The sequence below is a fragment of the Athene noctua genome, chromosome 5 (genome assembly GCF_965140245.1).
Source record: "Athene noctua chromosome 5, bAthNoc1.hap1.1, whole genome shotgun sequence".
In the NCBI taxonomy this organism is placed as follows: Eukaryota; Metazoa; Chordata; class Aves; order Strigiformes; family Strigidae; genus Athene; species Athene noctua.
This window is the reverse complement of record NC_134041.1, coordinates 7,252,626-7,273,863: the sequence shown is the minus strand read 5'-3', so window position 1 is coordinate 7,273,863 and position 21,238 is coordinate 7,252,626. Positions and strand designations below refer to the sequence as shown.

Here is a 21,238-nt window from a genome sequence, read left to right as displayed (position 1 = left end):
TGATCAAAAGAGTAGACATCCCCCCCCAAAAAAAAACCATTTTACATTTGAATAGTAAGTGCTTACTATGGAATATTGCTTAACTGAGATGTGTAGGTACCCATAAAAAAATCAGCTTTAAAAGAGAGCTTAAAATGTCATTTCTAAGACTTCACATTTGATACAGGAGGAAGCACAATACTTCAAAAATTATTTTCAGAAAGGCAGGATAAAGCCCATGCAATTTTTATCAGAGAGGTATGTTACAGAGTTACTTATAACAATTAAACGCATCTCTAAATGTGGTACAATGTTTTGTGGTAAGTGACTGCCCTTTCCTTTTTTAAATAATAAAAAAAACCCCTGTGCAAACCCAGTCACTAGTACAGCTTTAGCCCCCAGATAAGACTGAGCTACTCTTAAGTCAGTCCAATTATGAGGTTCCACTCATAATTTATCTAGGTTGCATATTCTTCCTGTGACTAAATAAATTTGGTCAATCAGTAAGTTTCTGTAATCATAACATACTATTCAAGAAAATCCAAGCAGTGAGATTAATATCCTTTATGGAACATTCTTTTCCAATTGTTTTGTTTACATTTGTCATTGACACACAGTATTATAATGCATTTTCATTCTTGTAAAGGAAAGCCAGATTATGTAACTGAGAGGAAACAATTTCTTCCTAACTGAAAATAATACATTTATCTGTTCAACTGAAATCAATGGTAGGAAAATATATTTAACACCTATTCACATCTTTTTCCTAACCTTTAACTGAATCACAAATCTTAAGTCTTTCAGGGTTCGCTAACAGGTTTCAATTTTCAGCTGCTGCCAGTAAGTGGAGGGCAGAAGTGGTGGACAAAAGTGCAATTGAGAGTTCCTTGATCACAGGGCAGTGACAGCAGAATGGATGGCCCTCTGTGTAAAGCAACAGACTGCAATGCAGGAGACCTGGGTTTGGGACCTGGCTCTAGCACTGTTTTACACCACCTCCAAAAATAAATCACTTTGTATCGCTGTGCCTTGACTTACATCATTGTCATAAGATACTATTGCCTATTTTATAAAAGGGATGTGAAGATAACAAACCCATTAAGATTTCCAAGATACTTAAACGCTGGTGACTAGGCAACAAAAGTACTTGACCCACGACCCAGGTAACACTAAACCCAACTAGCCAGGCCCCATTCAAACTTCTTTTTTTGTCCTGACTGCAATAGTCCTGTATCTACGTTGTTACTCTTGCAGCTCTTCCTCCACTCCTGGGACATTTCCATGCAATAGCATCGAGGGATGGTCACTTTAGAAGCCTGCAAGATAGCTTTACATACAGAGGGAAAAGAGGTGCCACTGCTTTAAAAAGGAAAATGAGCAATAATGAGACAAATTACATCTTCATGCTGTGGACGACACAAATGAAGAAAGCATTATCAAGAATCACTACCTACTGTTACATACCGTTATACTCTTTTCGAATAAATCTTTCCAAACTTGCTAGAATTTGTTCTCTGTTTTGTTGCTCAGATAAAGGAGGGGATAATTCATCTAAGTAAAAACAAGTTAAAACACAGTCAGATGCGACATTCAGCTACCTTAAAAATCTTTTTCCGCTAATCAGAAGTACTAGATACCTTTTTGTGTTACATTTACTTTCCCTGAATAGGAGTTAAAATGTTTTTTCTTTTTTACGGTATCACTGGAGTTTTTACAATTTTATTGTGGAAATCTCATTCTTCAGCAATTATTCAAACACAGAGCGGCCTGGTGGGCACCTGGCATCCAGCCAAAGTTAACCCACCAAATCACCCAAAAGGGGCTTTTTCCAAAAGAAGCCATCAAATTTGACAAACACAAAACCTACTTTTGTCCAGAGCCTAATTTCTGGGAACACTAATAACTTTTTACAAACCCAGAGAAAAATCCTGTATAGTAATAGTTTCTCAAACCTGTAGTAAGAATTTGATTATCACAATCATGCATTATATGAAAATAAAAATATTGGTCAATTTGTAGCCTAGGGTACCTGGAAGAGCTTCTTCCCACTGAATTTACAGAAGGAATTTAACCCTAAAAAGTTTTTATTTTTCCAGATAACAGTGGAGTACAAACATTTTTCCAACTTACCAAAACATCTTTTACACACTATATCAAGTATTTCCCGAAATCTGTCTGTCATTGGTGGTAGTGGTTTTAGATCAATTTTCTTGAAATCCTCTGGGCAGTCATTTTTGGAATGTCCATCCCGTTTGCAGATGCTGCATACTATAGTAGGTGGCTTTGAGAAGGGGAAAAAAGTGCACAAATATGATTTTACTTCTAAGATAGTTCAACAGACCTAATATTTCCATGTAAGTCAAGCAACCAACAACACTTAACATCTGAACAGCAACAGAGTCTCTACAAAGAACAGAAGAACACCTCTCAACAGGCTGTATTTAGTTCTCACAGTGCATAAGAGCACCTAGAAAATTACACAAGAAAGTAGGAGAGGAAGAAAAAAACCCCACAAGACAACCAGAAAACAAAACCCAGGGGTTTGAGGGTTTTTTTTGTGGGAATCAGAAAGCTTTGAGCAAAATGGGAGCAACAGATCATCTAGTCCAAATGGCATACACATTTAGTGTTTTCCAGTCCTGAATAAGAGGTACTCTAAAAAGGCTACAGCTACCATTCGTAACAGACTGAACTAATCCCTGGGAGATCCTTGTCACCCATCCACCCTTAGTTTTAGTGATTAGAAGTAATTAGTCACTGATCCATGACCAGCACTGCTTCAATACACAGCTTACCTTTCCTGAAGTCAAAATAAACTTATCAAACACATAATGCATTTCTTCTGCAGAGAGTCTGCCTTCATCTTTGAGATCATGAACTTCCACCATTGCTTTGCAGTTGGGCGAGGTAGCTGGTGTGCCAGTGCACTTATTCTTCTGAGAAGACTCTGTTACCAAACTCTGTCTACTTTCAGCATCAGAAAATTCACTACTAGAATTTGTGTCATAGGGCTGATGTTCACTGCAGTTACAACGGTGGCTTAGCTCACCTTCAGTTATACAAGCTGCAATGTCTAAATCATCCCTCTCTTTAAGTGATTTTTGCTTTAATTCACAGCATTCATTAGAAATAAGGGATAAAGCTTCTTCTTTGTCTTCATCATAACTAGAGTCCAACGTTGAAAGTAGCAAAGAGTCTACGTTCTTGGAAGTACATCTTTTGGCTACAGCTTCTACCACTTCGTTACATTCAAGTTCATTCTCTGGTATGTTACATCCACTTCCTATATTTTGTTTATCTACAACTTTTTCCCCTTGTGGAAGGCAACAGTTGGCTACAGGCTCTTCAGATCTTGTGGATTTCTTATTATTCATTTTCCCTTTTTCTTTTTTCCTGGTATCTGGCTTGGATTTAATCCCATCTTTACTTTGTGGACACGCAAAATATTTATATGCTGTCCTAAATCGCTCCAGGATGTACTCAAATACCATCTGGCTATTTAGACTTCGTGCAACATTCCTCTTTAGTGCAAAAGGATCTAGGAAGAAAAATAACAATTTTGTTAGCAATCTTTAATTTCTACATTTCATCAAAGCAGCTGAAATACTTAAGTTATGATTCGGCAGTTAAAAAGAGATTCTTACAATATAATCTGCAATTGTATTTGGATATACTAAGAGAACATAGGGCCCACAAGGTTTTTTGGACTCCTTCCATACAAAACACAACACATGTGTGGCCATGAATGGCTGGCTATCATAAACCATTCTAAATGTTGTCATTTAAAAAGGAAACCACTGCTATGTTGTACCATTATATTATGGTCAATTTCTAAACTAGAAATGAAAATAAACATACAAAGGCAAGATAAATGTAGGCCTGCCTGAACTTTTTTCCTTCACTGAAGAAGGATTTGCATTTCCCTTAAGAAATTAATTGCTCTAAGAGTAGCATTAAGGTTGTAAGAATTATATGAACCAATCTCACCAGGTTTCATTCTTAGTCCTTCCTAGCGATTTCTAGATCAAACATGTTTTCCAAGTAAAAAGAGCACTTGCATAGTTGCTATAAGTTTGCCTGGGAAGATAGTATCAAACTGAGATTCTGTTACTTCATAATTTCAGTTACAAACTTAACATTTAAAAAACCAAAAATTAAAACCAAAAAACCATAAACCAAACAAAAACAACACAAAAAGACCAACAATAGAAGGTACCAGAACACAATCTGTTTTTTGAAATTACTTTCTGCTTCTTTCTCAATAATCTGTCCTTTCATCTTACAGGTTTTAGTTTCCCACATGCTGAATAAACACTACTTTAGTTTTAAAACTCTCTAGCTAAAAGTGATTGAGGAAAAGATTGGGAGGGGAAATTAAAGCCACAGGAGTGATCTCAAGATCCACTACTCAACATGTGCCTCAACAAATCATTTGCTTGTTTTCCTCCTTTTCACTTTTTCTTCTTGCTCTTCTTGTACCTTACTCACACTTCAATATACCTTTAGTAACTCATTCTGTCTTTATGATTCTCTTTGACCTATTTCTTGCTGTCTACTTCATCACCTCATGTGTTACAGAAAAGCTACTTCATCAACGTCTCTAGAAACTGTCCAAAATTCATTATTTATGCTTTTATAAAAATATCACTTTAAATGGTTTCTTAACCTTTAAGTACCCGGTTTCTTTATTCTTAAGGCCAATTCAGAATGTCCATGCACTGCATGGTGACCTTCCCTGTTAAGTATTGTTTACACATTTTTCTGAGTTGAGGAACAGAAATAAAGGATGTCTTCCAGTTATAAAGAAGCAATAGATAAAAATATTTTCTTTCTTTCTCTCCTCAACATATGTAACTCAGGGTATACATTATCATCAAATTCATATGGTTTCACTCCCTGAATTAGGCACTTCCTTTAGCAGGATATTCAGGCCCTGAAAGTATGGAAATACTACCAACAGGGAAAGGGACAAGAGAGGGTGCTGGGGGGGAGGGTGTTGTGTATGTGTTACTTGGACGCGTTTGCTCCAATTCATTCTGATCAGAACTAACCTCTCTGCTCACTCTGCATTACAGTCAGAGGAAACAAATTGATAGCTGGTAACACTCAAAATACATTGTGGGTTTTGGAAATGCAACTAGAGGTGCTAAAAATTCATAGTATCAGGATTATTAAAAAGGTATAAATAATGGCTTATAGAAAGAATGAAACACATAGAAGTAAGAACAGAATGGTGAGAACAGCGAGACAAATTTACCCTCCGTATTTCAAGAACCAGAATTGCAAAAAGCAGTACTGAACAGAAAATGTCTTTAAACTGGTTAAATAGCTGCCAAAATATACCAAAAAATATTACTTTCCAATTATTGATTTAATTTATTGTCCAGACTTCTTGTGTCAGACCTGTAAGTATTAGGTAACTAAAGGTGATAATGCAGGATGACTACAGACCTAGAAAATGGTATTATCCTACCTTCAATGGCTATTCGCCTTTTAGGCCAGTTTTTATTCTCTCTGGTTAAGAGTTCTTGTACCCGTATGCTGATGACATATTCCTCCAAAGCAAATTCCAGTGTGTAAAACTTCAACAGTTCTAACCACAGTTGCCCCAGTGAAACCTGGTGGGGGGTTTTGAATGCTAAAAGAGACTGAAACACATGGACAAGAATGTTCAACCGCAGTACGAAATGAAAATTCCCTTTTTTCCCCTGGTTTTATCCAATATTAATGTTTAAAGATCTAAAATAGTGGTAAGAGATAGAATATGGTTTTTAATGAAATAAAGGCATAACTTACATTGCCATGTTTCTCCTTTGCATTACTTTGGCTGTCCACTTCCGAGCTTGTTACCTTCTTGCCACCACCTTTCTGTTGTTCAACTTTAGTTTTACTTTCCACCCCAACTGAGTTTTTTGCTGCACCATTTGTTGGTGGTTTGTACTCCCACCGTACAAACTCCTCTTCTACACCTTTCAGCTGGTGGTCATCTGGCCTCTTTGAATCAAATCCTTCAATCTAACAACAATTAAAGTAGCTCTGAAACAAGACTGTATATAATACATACAACCAAAAGTTTTCACCAAAAGTAACACTGACAAATGTGATATTTAACACCCTCAAGAATAACTGAAGTTAGAGAAATAAATTCAGAGAATTAAAGAAGAAAATATTTGCCTTTTCTTCAAAATACAGCTTAACACAATTGCACAGGCTATAGTACCTGCCCTTTTTTAAGTGTCATCAGAATCATCAGGCATCAACTGTGTGAGGATTAAGTACCAATGCATTTTATTTACAGATTTCTTAGGCAATCAAATTCTACACATTTTATGACCTTGCAGAACACAGAAAGAATGTCAACAATTTAACAATAAGGTTACTATATTACCAAATCACTTACCCAATTGCCCAAATAGGATGGTAAAATACGTGGTTTTCTTTGTTGAAGAAAAAATATCACCATTAAGGCAAAAGAATATGACGGAATCCCACCTTCAGCCTGACAGTCAATGTGACAGAGCTGTAAGAGAATAAACCATTACTTTTCTGATGTAACACCAGCATTGTAATTTAAAATCTATTATAAAAGGACAAATATTAAAGAAATGTGATATACACACTAAAGCAAAAGAGAAAATCCTTTATTTCTGCAGTTGCCATGTCATGTCACATACAGACAAAATGCAAATTATAGTAATTCATACAGTGCCTTAAATTATACTACTTTATTACATGTTCTCTTCAGTTTCATCTTTGTAATTGTGGGACACATTTATGTTCCTATTTAGAATTTCAGTCAAGTATCAGGTATTTTTACTGTGCAACCTCTCATGTATGGAGATGGGGATTCCATGCATCTGGCTGTAATCTGATACTGATCTCTTCCACAGGAACTCAAGAGAGATGTAATAAATGTATTAGACTTTGAACAGTTCTTTGTAGTTTCTACTGCTATTACTTATACGTTGCAGAAGAGGAATTTTTGTAAAAACACCTTGCTAAATCAAGCAACAATAATAATACCATGCAACTGATTTTTCAATAAAGCCAAGACACTCTAAGTCAAGTATGGCCTGCCAGCAATTTCAGAAATTAATTACAAGACAGTTTAAATGCTGGCAACTTGGTTGCTGTGATCATCATAGACATCTGTAAAAAGTACAGCAGGGTATGAAGACAGACACTTCTTTGAGCAAGTTAACTTCTTTCAATGTGACCTCAACAGCAGAAAGTTTGCAAGACCCGACTGCTCTATTGTGCTGGTTTTCAAGGATCAGTTAACTAGTTTTAAGGAACCAGCATTACAGCTTGCTAACAAAATAGCGGAACCTTCATATATATTTACAGTTTCACACCAAAATCTTCAAAAATCTTCAGCCTCATCCTGGCCTGTTAAGGTGAGCTAGAGGCATGAAGTTCTTTTCTACAAACATATGTATAGTATATTATACGTTACATTGCATGCAGTACTTAAAAGAGGAAATAAACATATTTAATTATCCTCAATATTTATAAACTTACTCTAGCCCAGTAGCGGAAAGCCAAAACCAATGGAATAAGGACAGGCTCCAGTTTACCAAGTGCAGCCAGCAGGTCAGTTGTAAGGCAAGCCACATCATTTCTAGCACTTACTTTACATGTCAAACCACTGCAATTACAAATGTAAAACATAAAAAGAGTCATCACCTTGTTTATACAGATAATGCTTGGGGCAGGGGGGAGGTGGGACATCACATCCACCATAATTAAAACATGCAGCAGTGTTTCCCTACATAAGAACCTGAACTTTTTAAAAACAAAAGCTACTGAATATAATCACATTTTCTTTACTATTAACTCATCAGTTGGATCTAGAATTTACAGAAGTTCATTACAGCTAAAAATACAAAACAGCATTAAGTATTTGCTCTAACTTCTGCCATTACTTAATTATGCGATCTGACACAACTCAAATTCCATGTATATCTTCACATACCAAATAACTAACTAACTAAATAAAAACTCCAGGCCTGCTGCATAGTAAGAGTTGGTAAGTCCACAAAACAGTTTCTCTAAAAACTTTTGGTTTATTTCTCATAATAATTATTTATATTCTCTTTGTACTTACAAGGTATTTCCATAATCTACAAACAGAGGAAAAAATACACCCACCCTTGTTGCATTTACTTCCCCAGCGTTTCAATCACATACCTTTATCCAGTCAAAGCACCATGGCCATCATGCAGCAACCATGTTTCATTTTGGAGGCTGCTACTTCTTAGGAATTTATTGAAACTGTCAGATGATGTGTCCTTTCTGGCAATGTGTATCTTATAAAATGTTTTTAAAGCCCTGGATTAAACTACTGGCAGAAATTTTAAGTATCAACTGAAAATCATCCCGCTTTTCCCCTATTTAACTAAAAGTGGAACTGGTATTTTCAGATTCCTACAACTAAAGAGCACAAAACCAAAGCTAAGCTTTCTTTCTCGATTGTATTTTCATGTATGAGCAATTCCCTTTTACCATGAATGTTAACTAAATGTTACAGTAATACTTCTTGTCAGTAATGCAGGCAATCAATTGCTATGAACAAGCATAGGAGAAATTGGTATCTCATTAAAACTCCTTTTCAACAACATGTACCTTTTAACATCTTTGCAAAAGACAACTGGAACTTTGGCATGGAAATCCGACTCCACATCTGAGTAGACAGCTAAGCAAGGAGAAAAAAACCCACTATTTATTAAAGTCTTTTACAGTTTGCCCAATTGTGTCTGTATTAAATTTATACCACACTTTTACAGTTGAACTCGAATTAAGTCTTGTGTAGCTGACCAGTAAGAAATATTTTCTGATTACTTTTGATGCTCATCACCAGTGTCACACAGCCAGCAGGAAAAAGAAAAAAGAAGGAAAAAAAAAGAAAAAAAAAACCACCACCTTGTCAGGAAAGTGGGCTGCCATCCCTTCTAGAACCTTTTTGTCTTTACAACATTTGAAAGACACCAGGTTGAATCTCTGCAAATCATCAGCTTAGTTTGAGAACCACTTTATGAAGCTGATCTGTCAAAACTTCCTGAAGGATCAGAAGTGCAATGCTACTTGTGTCATTTGGTTCAAGATGTGTGGATTACAGGGTTAGACAACTTCCTGACAGAACAAGGAGGCTACAAGTTTTAGAAGTCTTGTAATAGTTCTCACTGATGTTCATATGCAGGTGAAAACTGGCTTTTGGATTTACTGCTTAGAATTTCTCCTACAAAGTTAATTACTTTTTGACCTGGTATCTAACACTATTACCATAAGTTCTGGCAATCTGAACTGTACTACCTGGGCTGCCACTCTCCTGCTGCAGGTTTTCACCTCTCACTTACACAAGAACTGGTATTCATAAAAAATCACATTCATAAAAACACCTCAGATACTTTAGTTGAAAACTAATTCAATTTTTCACTTTACAGACAAATGAAGCATAAAAATAACTGAACAGCAGTTGGCATGTTAATTAAATAGAAATGAGATGCAACCGAAACTCACCACTGTTCTTCAAGATATCAAGCACCTGTATCAGAACATCTGGTTGACTCATCTAAAACAAAATTAGGGCAGGTTACATTATTCAGCCTAACCTATTCTATTTTACACTTTGTTTAAAACTACTTAGGTTGCACAACTAGTAACACTATGTTCTTTCACAAAAGTGCAATCGTGTCAGTATTAACGAAAGAGTTAATTGTATCTGTCTGCACCACTAAAAGCAAGTACTAGTAAATATATTAGCCAGCCTTCTTTTAGCCTACATTTTTACTTAATACTTCTGTTCTAGTTACATATTAACAGACTGCATAAAGTTAAAACAAAATACTTGCCATGTATTCAAAAATTTCAATGTCAACATATGCCACCAGAAATGCACAACAGTAAAGAATTTCATGTCAGTACTTTCTCAAGGGTTTTTAAAGGTTATTATTTCTAAATGTTTTATTTCTCCCCAGAAATCAATTTAAGTGATGTTTCAAAGGTAAGTCATGAACAGTTTAAAGAAAAACTAAAAATTAGCACCACCTTTGAGCCTTTGTGGAAAAATGACATGGTACACTCCACATGCAATTGTTTGAATAAGGGCTCAATTCTCCTTGCTAACTGCAGTGTAATTCCAAAATGCTACGTGTAAGTATGTACCAAAACCAGGTATCTTGAATTCCACTGTTAATGCATACAGTAAAAACCCATGTAAATTCAGTGGATGTGCCTCTTAACAAGCTGCTAATATCACATTCTAAATACGAACCAACAACTTCAATATTTAAAGGCATTTATACTGCTCTGCAGAAATTCTGTACCACAGTAAACTGTAAACTGGGATGTGACATCTGCTTGCAAGTGACTGAAACATAAAAGGAAAATTGTCACTTTTAGCCCCATCTTTGAAAGGAGGGGGAGGAAACAAAGGACTAGAAGATTTTACTGTCTGAATCACAACCACATAAAAGCGCACTTCTCCAGAGCCAACTATTTTCATATTGCTTCAAAGCTTACTCAAAAAATTTAAAAAAGGCTCGCATAAGATTGTCCGAAAATACAGAGTTAAAGTTATCTAATAAGCAATGAAAACTTTATCCACTTGATTCATATCACACCTGACACCAAATCAAGATTATATGCTTTGTGCTATTCTAACACCATATGCCCCAACAGAAGAGGAAAGCAACGGAGTAGAAATAAATGTTGATGGCCTTGATTTAAAAAACAGTCTTAGATAATACAAGATAATACCCACACACCTTAGGGGGAAATTTGATGTCAATGTTAACATCACTGGTCTTAAAAGCAAATCTAGTTAAACAGGAGCCATACATCCTCAGTGAACAGTCTGGAAGAGAGAGAAACATAATTATTTAACAGCTAGTAAATAAATTATTCTTTAATGGATAATGCATACCTTGCTTTAGATACTGTACTTCCCAAGTGGTGCTCCCAGATTAAAAAAATAACTGAACCACTTCCTCACTCCTGTGAAGGCTAGTCATTTCCATAACACAGCATCACAGGAAAATGCGTAATTCAGTGTAATTACCAAATGTCCAAAATTTTTCAAGCTGTTTTAAAGTAGTTTGTAATGCAGCTTTAGTTTTGTTTGTTCTTAAAATAAAATTAAATACAAAATAGTAGTAACTGTCACCATCTCAGAGCAGGATTTTGTTTAACAGCTTTTGTTAACTTGATCTCACTGCAGCAGTTAGCCAATTATAAAATTCTTTGTTGCTTCATACACTTTTGTCACAAAATTTTTGTATGTGCTAGAGTCTATTACATTAGCAAGTTCCTATGCACAATGCATTTCAAAACATGCATATAAAACATAAATTCATTATAATTCAAGACACAAAGTACGGTACCCATTTAGTAAGTGGTTTTATAGTTAATACAGTTCCTTTCCTGCAGAGATGTACAACAGATCTAAACTAATTAGAAAGTAACTATTTGGTAATAATATAATGAAAAATGTCATTCCACTCCATAAACAATAATTTAACTCACTTCATGATATAATTTTTGTAGATTAAAAACTTCCTGTAATATATATGGCTCTGACATATTTGTCAGCTGAAAATTGAGACTATTCTCAATCCCTTCCAAATCCAACACTCTGGCTCAAGCAGGGTCACCTAGAGCAGGTTGTCCAGAACTGCATCCAGTTGAGTTTTGAAAATCTCCAAGGATGGAGAATCTACAACCTCTCTAGTCAACCTGTGCCAGTGGTCAACCAGCCTCACAGTGAAGAGTGTTTTTTCTTTTATTTTTAATTAGTACTTTTATTTGCGTTCTAACCAAACTGTCTCAAACAGAACCACAACAAAATAATTCTTAAAAGATAAAATAAATGCTATACATACACAGCTTCAAACAAACCTCTCTATTTTTCACTACTTAGAAACTATCCCTCTCAAAGGAAATTTCTGCATGGTTAATAACAATAATAATAAACATTGTCATTACTTCCAACGGCTTTTCATAGCAGTAAGAATTTTTGCATAGTTCCAATGAGAGCTCAAGAGAAAACCATGTCAGAACATCCCATCTTTTCTACACTGCGCATGAATTAATTTTTTCCTAATTTACAAGTTAGGAAACACATTCACTAAAACACAGTAGGCTTTGAAAAGGGGAATAACAATTTGTCATTTACTATTACAGACTCCCCCTCCACTACTACTACACCTCCACATCAGCTCATCAGTCCAAACAAGTCAGCCAGCCGAGTAACACTAACACAGTCATTTTCATGAGTATTTATGTAAAAGTAATAATTTCTTTTCCTTTGTCTTATGCCAATACACTATCAGTGGAAACTCAATAGCGTGTCAGAACAGAAGTTTGCACTAGGAGCCACATATGGCCGTATTATAGGGTAAACAGATTAGCAAACCTGCACCCTAAAAAAGCCCTGTTCTGTTCAGCACCTTATGTTTAAGCATGTATTTACTATAGCTCCTAAAACTAAAGCTGATTACCCTGCAACAAACAAACAAAAACCTTTCTTACTACTGTATTTTTATAGAGCAAAGGGAAAGTATTTCTAAAATAAAAGAAAGTACAGAATATCAATCCAGTTTCAATATAGATGAAATAAAAAGTTTGAAGGCTTATTTTGTCAATGAGATTAATACTATCTTCTATTCAGATTCACTGAAAAATAAACCATTGTTAACATAATGTCAACATTACTGTAGCTCCAAAAATCAGTTCTCCATTTCCCAAACTATAGGAGATGCTTGGAGATCACTGCAAAGAAGCAAATACCAGACTATTTCATTGTTATATTATTTGTATTATTTTATTTTCCAACAGTTCTATAAAGTGGATTTGAATGTTTATCATGTCCAATTGGAATAAAATACTGTACTTCTGAAGGGGAAGGAGGAAGACGACTACCATTCAACTTTTACCAGATAATTTTTACAAGCTTTATCAATACACTGAACTTTACTGACCCACTGAAGCAAAAAAAAATGGGACTAAGCATTTAACCTACTCAGCCTTTATTTTCTCTAAATTATTCTTATTTTTAATCAACACAAAGTACTCAAGAAAAATGCAGCTGAGGTACGATATTCATATGTGGTCAAGTAAATGTTGACCCATTTAAGACAATTCCAGAGACTTTGAGAAGCTACAGTTGATCTCAAAGGACACCTCTCCTCATTTTAGGATCCATTAACCATAAATATACATGTGAAGAAATCCCTGTTAAACAATAACCCTTGTTGATTTCAATGACTTGTTTTAATGAACAGTTACTGATTGTTATGTGCAGATATTTCAGATCACAATTAAGTACTGAAAATGTCTCATATACTTACCAAAATCACTCATAGCTGACATCTAATTTTTTTTTCCTAAAACTGTGCTCTAAAACCATATTGCCTTATACAATTTTTATCTGCCCTGAAAGATGTTATAAACAACTGAAGGACTGGTAGGAAAAAAATACATTTCAAACTCCTTCTCGTTTTTCCCTCCTGCTATATTTATATTAGTTTAATTAAGTGCACTTGGGAAAAAAAAAATCCTCTACTTAACAGCCACAGATATTCAATAATGCTAAGTAAGGTATAGGTGGAAAGGTTCATAGGACTAGAGCCTGAGGGAGATCCTCAGTGGCTGAGGCTTTAAACACAACCAGGAAAGAAGCATTTCATGCCCTGGAAATTTCCAATCTTCATCAGAAATTATCACTGTAAAGAAGACCAATAGCTTCAATAAACTCATACATGAAAGAAGCAAAAATAAGCACAACCATATTTTCTTCCTTTTGTAGGTTTGCTACCTCCTTGAAAATCAACTGCCAGTCTGTATTAAAATGCTGGTATTCATTAATATTGTATAATATAAAAATAATTTAACCCCAAATGCATTAATTCACTATTAATGAAGGTATCAAAGTCCATGTAAAAACAAATAAAAAGAAAAATTTTCACCTAAAGAAAATGGAGAATACTATGAATACCTGGTAAAGGCTGCTGAATAATTTTCTCCATCTCGTTTACAATTTCTTGACGAATTCTGAAGTCATCATCTGATATGCCTTGTTCATTTGCTGCCTCAATGAGCGTAAAACTCAGAGCAGCCAACTGTGCAGAAGAGGGGGGTGGGAGGGCACGCAACTCATTTTCTTCTTGTTTTTCCTGAATAATTGTTGGATGATAAAAGTAAAAACTGATATTTTAAGAGAAAAAGGTTATCTCATACTATTGCATGATATCGGAATGTACTGTTTGCTGTCTGAGTGCTATTTATATGGTGTCCTGACCAAACACTTCAAAAGCAGGAACTCTCCCTGGCCTAACTGGCAAATATAATATAGCGTGGCTCACAGAAATGACAGTAGATGCTCAGTGTTTAAAAGAGAACATGTTGTTTCACAGCTGGCAACTGGGGAGGAAGTCTGCTGTGTTACATTCCTGAACCACATTTTCTGACAGTTCTGAAACAGAATTCATCCAAGGAAATCAAGAGTTGTAATTGTTCCTACATAATAAAAGTAACTGAGCTGAGAAAGTTTTTCTAGAGTCACACAGATTTTTTCAGACTGGATTGTACCTGAAGGAAAGATACCGGAGGCAGAAAAAGTATTTGTAGCCCCAAGAAATTTTGATGAGTCCCTCTGCTGCCTAAACAGCTGGTGCCAGAAAGTGCTATTTTTAGTGCATCAAATCATAATCAATTTAATCCAACAGCAAGAAATATGTCAGATGCATCATTTGGGAGTAAGTACAACAATCACTTGTTTCACAAATTCGTCAACTAAATTAAATATGACTGACGACAGAAATAAATTATAACCAGAAAAAAGTTATGCACTAAGAAAACACCGTCTAGTATTGAAGCGTTTGGTGAGTTCTAGGCTGCATCTCTCAACTCTTCTGCTCTTATGTGAACAAATTTAGCATAAGAAAGAATATGCACATTTTTAAAGGGCTGTGGGTTTTTTAATGTCACTTCTTTAGGGTTCTTCTTGAGTGGGGAAGCCATGGCTGCTGCTAAGCTTATTTGGCAGTCATGTATCTCATAGTTAGAGCTGTAAATAGGTATATTTTATGAAGTAACATTTAGACAGTTACATACCACTTATCACTGTAATGTGGCACACAACATAAAGCTATCTGAAGACAAGTGTTAAAAACTGAAACTGCTGCCTGTCCTCTAGCATTTCCATTCAGTGGTACCTCATTCCTCAATTCTTATCTCCATGCCCAGATGAAAAGCATGGTATGAAGTGTTTCCCTATCAAACATGGGACTGGTTTGTTGCTGTTTATTTTATTTTCCGTGATGCAACTCAGCAGACAGCAAGTGAATCAGAATCCTTTACAAATAACTGAACATAATATAAATATATTACTTTCTGAAACGTAATGGATATACGGCATTCAGAGTTTTCCAGGTGATGGCTTGCATATATGATAGAATTAGATAATTAATTACAAACAGAAGTATGGTAAGAAATACATGGAAACAGCAGTAATTGACTGGATTTGGGGGAATAGTTGTAGGAAGAGTAATTTTAACCACAAAAATCACAAAACCCTACATACTAGGGAATTTGTAACTCTTCATAGCATTTACAAAACTGGGTTGGCAAGAAAATCTGCGCACCTTTTCCTGGATTTCATGTATGTAACATTTTGTTAAAGCAAAGCAAACAGTCATGGTATCTGATAAGGAAACTTTTTCTCTTTGAAAGCTTTAGAACTGTTTTTCATATTAAACACATAAATCCAGGGAGATGATGTCAGGAACGGAATCCCTCCCTACTTTAACTCTTTTTACAGTCTAGACATACTATCCACTCCACTTACCCATCACAGAAAGGACATAGACAAAAACTTCACATGAGAGACAAAAGTGAAAAAAACCAAACAACATCCCCAACCCCACCTCCAGTCCCTCATGGTCTTCCTATCAACGATATTACTTTTGGAAGAAACAGAAAAACTAAATGTGTTTCTCAAAGTTGCCTTTCATTCTGTTACTAAAAGTCTGATGAACTGCCCACTACTTGGAAACACTTATTCAGAAGCAACGACCAAAAATGTTCTTTCCTCTCTGCCTGGACAGATCATCAAGCCTTTCCTCTCAAACAGAAAAAAACTAACAGAAATTTGTGTATCTCTGCTCAGCACACAAACTTTCACCTACATGAAGATGACCAAAGAAAACATCGCACACAAAAAAAAAAAATCTCTTAAAATAACCCACAAAAAACCCCCAAAAAACAGAAGGAAAAACAAGGAAAAAAAAAAAAAGTCAAAATTTTATTTAACTTACCATTATATTTTTCTTATGACGTTTTTCTTTAATATGCTTGTGAGCTCCCTGGATATTTTCAATGTGAACTAAGCAGAGCTTGCATAGATACTGACAGTTGGTGTATTCTGGGGAGCGCTGAGGAAAAACGGCCATAGATTAAAAGAAAACATTTCTGCCAATAGTGTCTGAAAAACTCAAGTCTTTGAATAATATAATGTATTTAACAATTATGTAACACTTGTAATGTCAAGGTGTTTTGCAAACATTAAGTAATCTTCAATAAACACGGTGGAAATGGATTTTTACCTGTATGACAAGTGGGCAAAGCGAGGAAAGGAAGTGAGATGACTTGAATATTACACTTCTCAGTAAATTTTAGTGAGCCAAGATTAAGACTGAAGAGTTTATGCCTCTTAATGCTGACCTAAAGGCCAGTAAGCCATTCCCTTGTCAGCTCAAGCTTTTAATAACTATGGATTTATTAAATCTCAGCATCTATCCTCCTTTCTCTGATGAGAAAATGGGAAGTATTCATCATATTATCTACCATACATGTTATGACAGATGGTGTTGTTGTTTGGCTAGCATATTCACAGCGTCCTGTGCAAGTACTACATTTTTTGTTCTATTAAAAAGGGTGTGGCTGGCCAACAAGGAAGAAGATCGCCAGTTTCTGACTATACTCTGGATAAGGTGGGATCCTCTGAAAAGGGATAAGATTCTTCTATTTCAATGAATAATTTGGAATGCTCACAATTGGAGAAACACGCAAAACAAGCACCTTTTTGTACTGACATGCTGGAAGAGATGGAGTACACAAATGAAGATCTGCCACGTGGGAGACCCCTGAGAGTCTGCAAGAAGGAGCCAAGCCTCAGAAGATGACTGGGGTGCAGGGGGGAGATCACTGTTTTCCTAGGGTCTAAGAGGGGATACTGTGGAGTTTATTCAACCAGGAAACCACAGAGAACTACTAAACTAAAAGGCAGAAAGAACTACCCCTGCAAAGACGAGGGGTTGTTTGCAAATACTCCGTTTTAATGTCTCATCCTGCAGTTGTATTTTCTTGCTCTAATAAAACACAGCTATAGAGATTGGAAACCTCTTGGTATGCTCACTGCAAAGACAACGGCCCCAACAAAAAGCCTTAGTTTTCCTCCAGACTACTTAGCATTTTTCCAGTAACTGCTATCGCTTATAACTGCAAGAGAAAAAAACCCACCTAACATTTTCATCCTAATTCTAATACATCTATATTTACTAAAACCGAAAGTATACTGAAAACACCAGATGTTTAAACAGTGACATAACAATGAATGAACAGAAAGCACCATTTTAAGACACTAAGAAGGACTATAGATCAGTTAAACAAATTTGACTTACTATACAGAAACCTAAATGACTGCTAAATTTGGGCAAGTTTTTCCACTTACTGAGTCTAATTTTTTGCTTTGGGGTGGAAAAAAAAAAGGTCTGATACCCTCCAACTTCAGGGTAAATATCACTTTAAATTAACATGGTCATTATGCTTTTCTTACTAATTCTCTTCATCCTTCTTTCCTATGAGACAGGTACCTAGTAAGATGAAATCAAACACTCATTCAGAAAACAATTTATAGACAGTTACATTTGGATAGCTTGGAAGACTTAAGTATTCAATATCTGATGACTGAAGTAGATCAAAAAAATATTTTACCATTCTTCCAGGACTGTATTCATAACAGCAATAATAATGTTTTTAAAAATTGGGTATTTCAATACTCATCTGCAGTATTATGTCAACAGCTGTTGCCAGAAAGGTTGACTCATGCAACGCCTTTTATTTTGCCTTTATTGTAAAGCCTTTTTTAATCATCTAGTTACACTTAACACCAATGAAAGGGGCAAGAACTCAAAGTAGCAAGACAAAAAAACCTACAGACTAGTACTTGAGAAAAATAGATGCATCCGAACAAACCAGCTTTCATTAATTTGTTCTTGGATATTCAGGGAGCTAATCCATCTCAGAGCCTGTTGTATTTTAAAGAACTCACAGAGAATGGGAAGGTTCCAGATCACTAGGAACGAGAAACCTGAGAATATCTTTAAAAGGCTAAAGAGGATGAGCCAAGGAATTAGAGAGCAGTCAGAATTATCATCCAGAAAAATACTGTAATAAACTGTTATTAATAAACAAATAAAAACAGGTCATAGGTGACAAACTGATCTGCTATAAACAAATTTCACTAAACCAATTTTAGGGTTGCTTTTTTAAGGATAAAATCATAGGGCTTGAATAAGCAGCAGCAGATGTTGTATCTTGAATTTTACGAAGTTTTTGTCACTTGTCATAGTATCAGCCTCAAAAGGAGACCATAAATACTATCTAAATAAAGAACAGTAAGGTGGGAGCAAAACTTCTCAGAAAACTATCCTCAGAGCACACATACCTAGACTAGTTCCCCACCAGTCTAAACGCGTATCAAGTACTTTTCAACTGGGGTCCTTCTGGGGTCAGAAACATTCCTATTTTTGTTGAAGACTTAGGAAATGCAATAGAGTGTGTACTGACTACAAATGTGACAGACAACAAGTTGGAAGAGGTTACAGAAGATGTAAGATGACGAAAATTCAGCAATCACAATAAATTAGAGAAATGGAACAAACAAGCCGCAATTAAAGAATATCAAAAGCAAAGTCATCTTCCTCCATAGGTATTATCAACTGCAAAAAATACAGGGTTAGGTACATCTGATTGGGCTTTTCTTAGGAAAATGATATGGGAATTACTGCTGGTCAAGCTACAAGCCAACTCCTATTGCTGCTGAAAAAGCTAAACAGAAATGCTGTATTTCAGACAGATGAATAAAGAGTTTTCCTCTTTATATGTAAGACCTTAGCTGAAATTTTATGTCCAATTTTGGATACCAGATACACGATGGATGCCTACAGAAAAGCAACAAGAATGAACCAGTAACTAAAAAACCCTACGACTGAAGAACAAAGAGCAGAGTCTAAAGAAGATAAGACTTCAGGAACAGTAATGATCTTCAAATGTGCAGAAAGTTGCTGAAAAAAAGTAATAAACTTATGTTTATTTTCCTAGGACAACACATGAGGGATTAAAATGCTGCAAGAGACGCTTATGTTAGACATTAAAACAAACTTCTGGGTTACCTATACTGACTTTGAAATTTGTTTCACTGGAGATAATATTAAGAACAGTTTAGACAAACATTTTAAAGGAGTCATCTTCAATATAGGTGACTTAGACTGGTGAAAGGCTAATATACTGAAGACAGAACAAAGTTCCTTTTGATCCTGTATTCTGAAGTTTCTAGGTAACCAGACTTCCTAGAAAAATCTTAGGTCAATGGAACTGTAAACCTTTAGATCTGTAGAATTAAAGAATACTGTTCTACAAAGCTACATATGCCACAAAAGGAACGCTAAGTTTTCAATCCGCATCATCTGCCACAATGAATGACTAGTCAACTACTAGGGATAATATCTTAGATCACTACAGTGATTCATTATAAAGAAGAAAGAAACAGAGGCAACAGGCTCTAGTAGAAATAACACCCAACCAGATACATGGTGATGATAATGAAAGAAGACACCCATTTTCTTTTTTATCTGATAAGTAACTCAACCTACTTTTTCAAGTCGGGAGATATAATCTCTTTCCAGACGTTCTTCAGCTTGTTTCAATCCTAGTTGCTGTTCAGCTGTCAGATTAGATTCATCAATAACAGCAGTGTTTTCTAAATAATCAGCTTCCAAGGCATGTTCTTTAGTCGATTCAGAATTCTTTATTTTACCTAGAGAAAGAGATAACTGTTTTCTTCAGAGTAACTTAATGAGAGGAAAAGTGAAAGTTAGGGTACAGAGCAGTTAAGAGCATCCCACTAAGGAAATGGACACAAATTAGAGCTCTATTCCAGTTTTTTGTCCAAAGGTTGGACAAAATCATCTTAGACGTTAAAATCTTGCCAGTATGTTAACCAGTATTTTGGAGAGACTTCAGAGACTAGCCTGCTACTAAGTGCTATTAAAGGGGAAAAAAAATATGGCAGATTCATTCTGTGTTTCATTCATAACTTCACAGTCTCTATTAAGTTTTTCCAAGGCAACAAAGGGGGTTTTTTGTTATGCAGAACTGAGTACGCAAGATCCCGATGCTCTACTACAACAGAAATAAGAAATATTAGGCTTAATTTTTTTTTTACACAACACATTTTGTTAATGAAAGAGTCACAGAACTGCCTTAAAGACATTCACCCAAATGATCTTACAGAGCCAGTCATCAGGCATTTCAACCTCGTGATTTAGAAGGCTGCTGGAGTTACATCTGAACACACCGTGACACCTCGCCGCCCACGGCCAGCAACCACAGCGCTCTGGAACGCTGCTACTCACAAACACGCCGGTCAGTTCTGAAAGGCCAGTTCCTCCAGATGCCTATGCATTGTTCATAGTCCACTAATCTGCACAAACATCTACATCTTACATTATTCCAGTAGTTTTTACATCAGAAAAAGTGAGGTTTATTTGGTTAGGGGTTCTTTGTTAAACTTTTTCTTTCCTTTCAAATAAGATCTGTGCCCCTAGACTAGCTAGGAATCAAAACAGAGCAAGTTTTCAAGTCCTGGTTTCTCAGTGACAGATGGTCCCTACAGTACATGATGGTGGTCTACAAAGAGCTGACTGATCACAGGATGCTGCCATTTCAACTTGGTTTTCCTGTTAAATTTTATTAAGATAGCTAAAAAAAAAAAAGGCACTTTAATATTTCCCTAGTATTGCCATACAACTGCTGTAGCTGTTGCAGTAGTGGGAAATACTTCAAACAGAAGGTCTGCACTGACATGCTGTCTTAAAACAGCATTTTTATTTAAACAAAAAAAATGCATTCCAAAAAATTGTGACAAATCCTGAACTAAGGAGTTAACCTGCAGTGAGACAAAGTCTGATCCACATATTTA

The 21,238-nt window shown here is 35.7% G+C and overlaps 1 protein-coding gene across 2 annotated transcripts in view; it reads right to left on the bottom strand.

Moving 5' to 3' along the window:
- TUT4 (terminal uridylyl transferase 4) overlaps positions 1 to 21,238 on the bottom strand; it is a 49,509-nt gene that overhangs the window by 18,467 nt on the left and 9,804 nt on the right. For both annotated transcript variants that reach the window (XM_074906199.1, XM_074906200.1), the window contains exons 3-15: positions 19,911 to 20,074; positions 16,293 to 16,409; positions 13,973 to 14,150; positions 10,746 to 10,834; positions 9,499 to 9,550; positions 8,605 to 8,674; positions 7,501 to 7,627; positions 6,380 to 6,499; positions 5,776 to 5,994; positions 5,453 to 5,627; positions 2,775 to 3,517; positions 2,110 to 2,260; positions 1,444 to 1,530 (exon numbers count right to left, since the gene is read on the bottom strand). In XM_074906199.1, the coding sequence (XP_074762300.1) occupies positions 1,444 to 1,530; positions 2,110 to 2,260; positions 2,775 to 3,517; positions 5,453 to 5,627; positions 5,776 to 5,994; positions 6,380 to 6,499; positions 7,501 to 7,627; positions 8,605 to 8,674; positions 9,499 to 9,550; positions 10,746 to 10,834; positions 13,973 to 14,150; positions 16,293 to 16,409; positions 19,911 to 20,074 (2,292 nt within the window). The remainder of the gene's footprint in view (positions 1 to 1,443; positions 1,531 to 2,109; positions 2,261 to 2,774; positions 3,518 to 5,452; positions 5,628 to 5,775; positions 5,995 to 6,379; positions 6,500 to 7,500; positions 7,628 to 8,604; positions 8,675 to 9,498; positions 9,551 to 10,745; positions 10,835 to 13,972; positions 14,151 to 16,292; positions 16,410 to 19,910; positions 20,075 to 21,238) is intronic.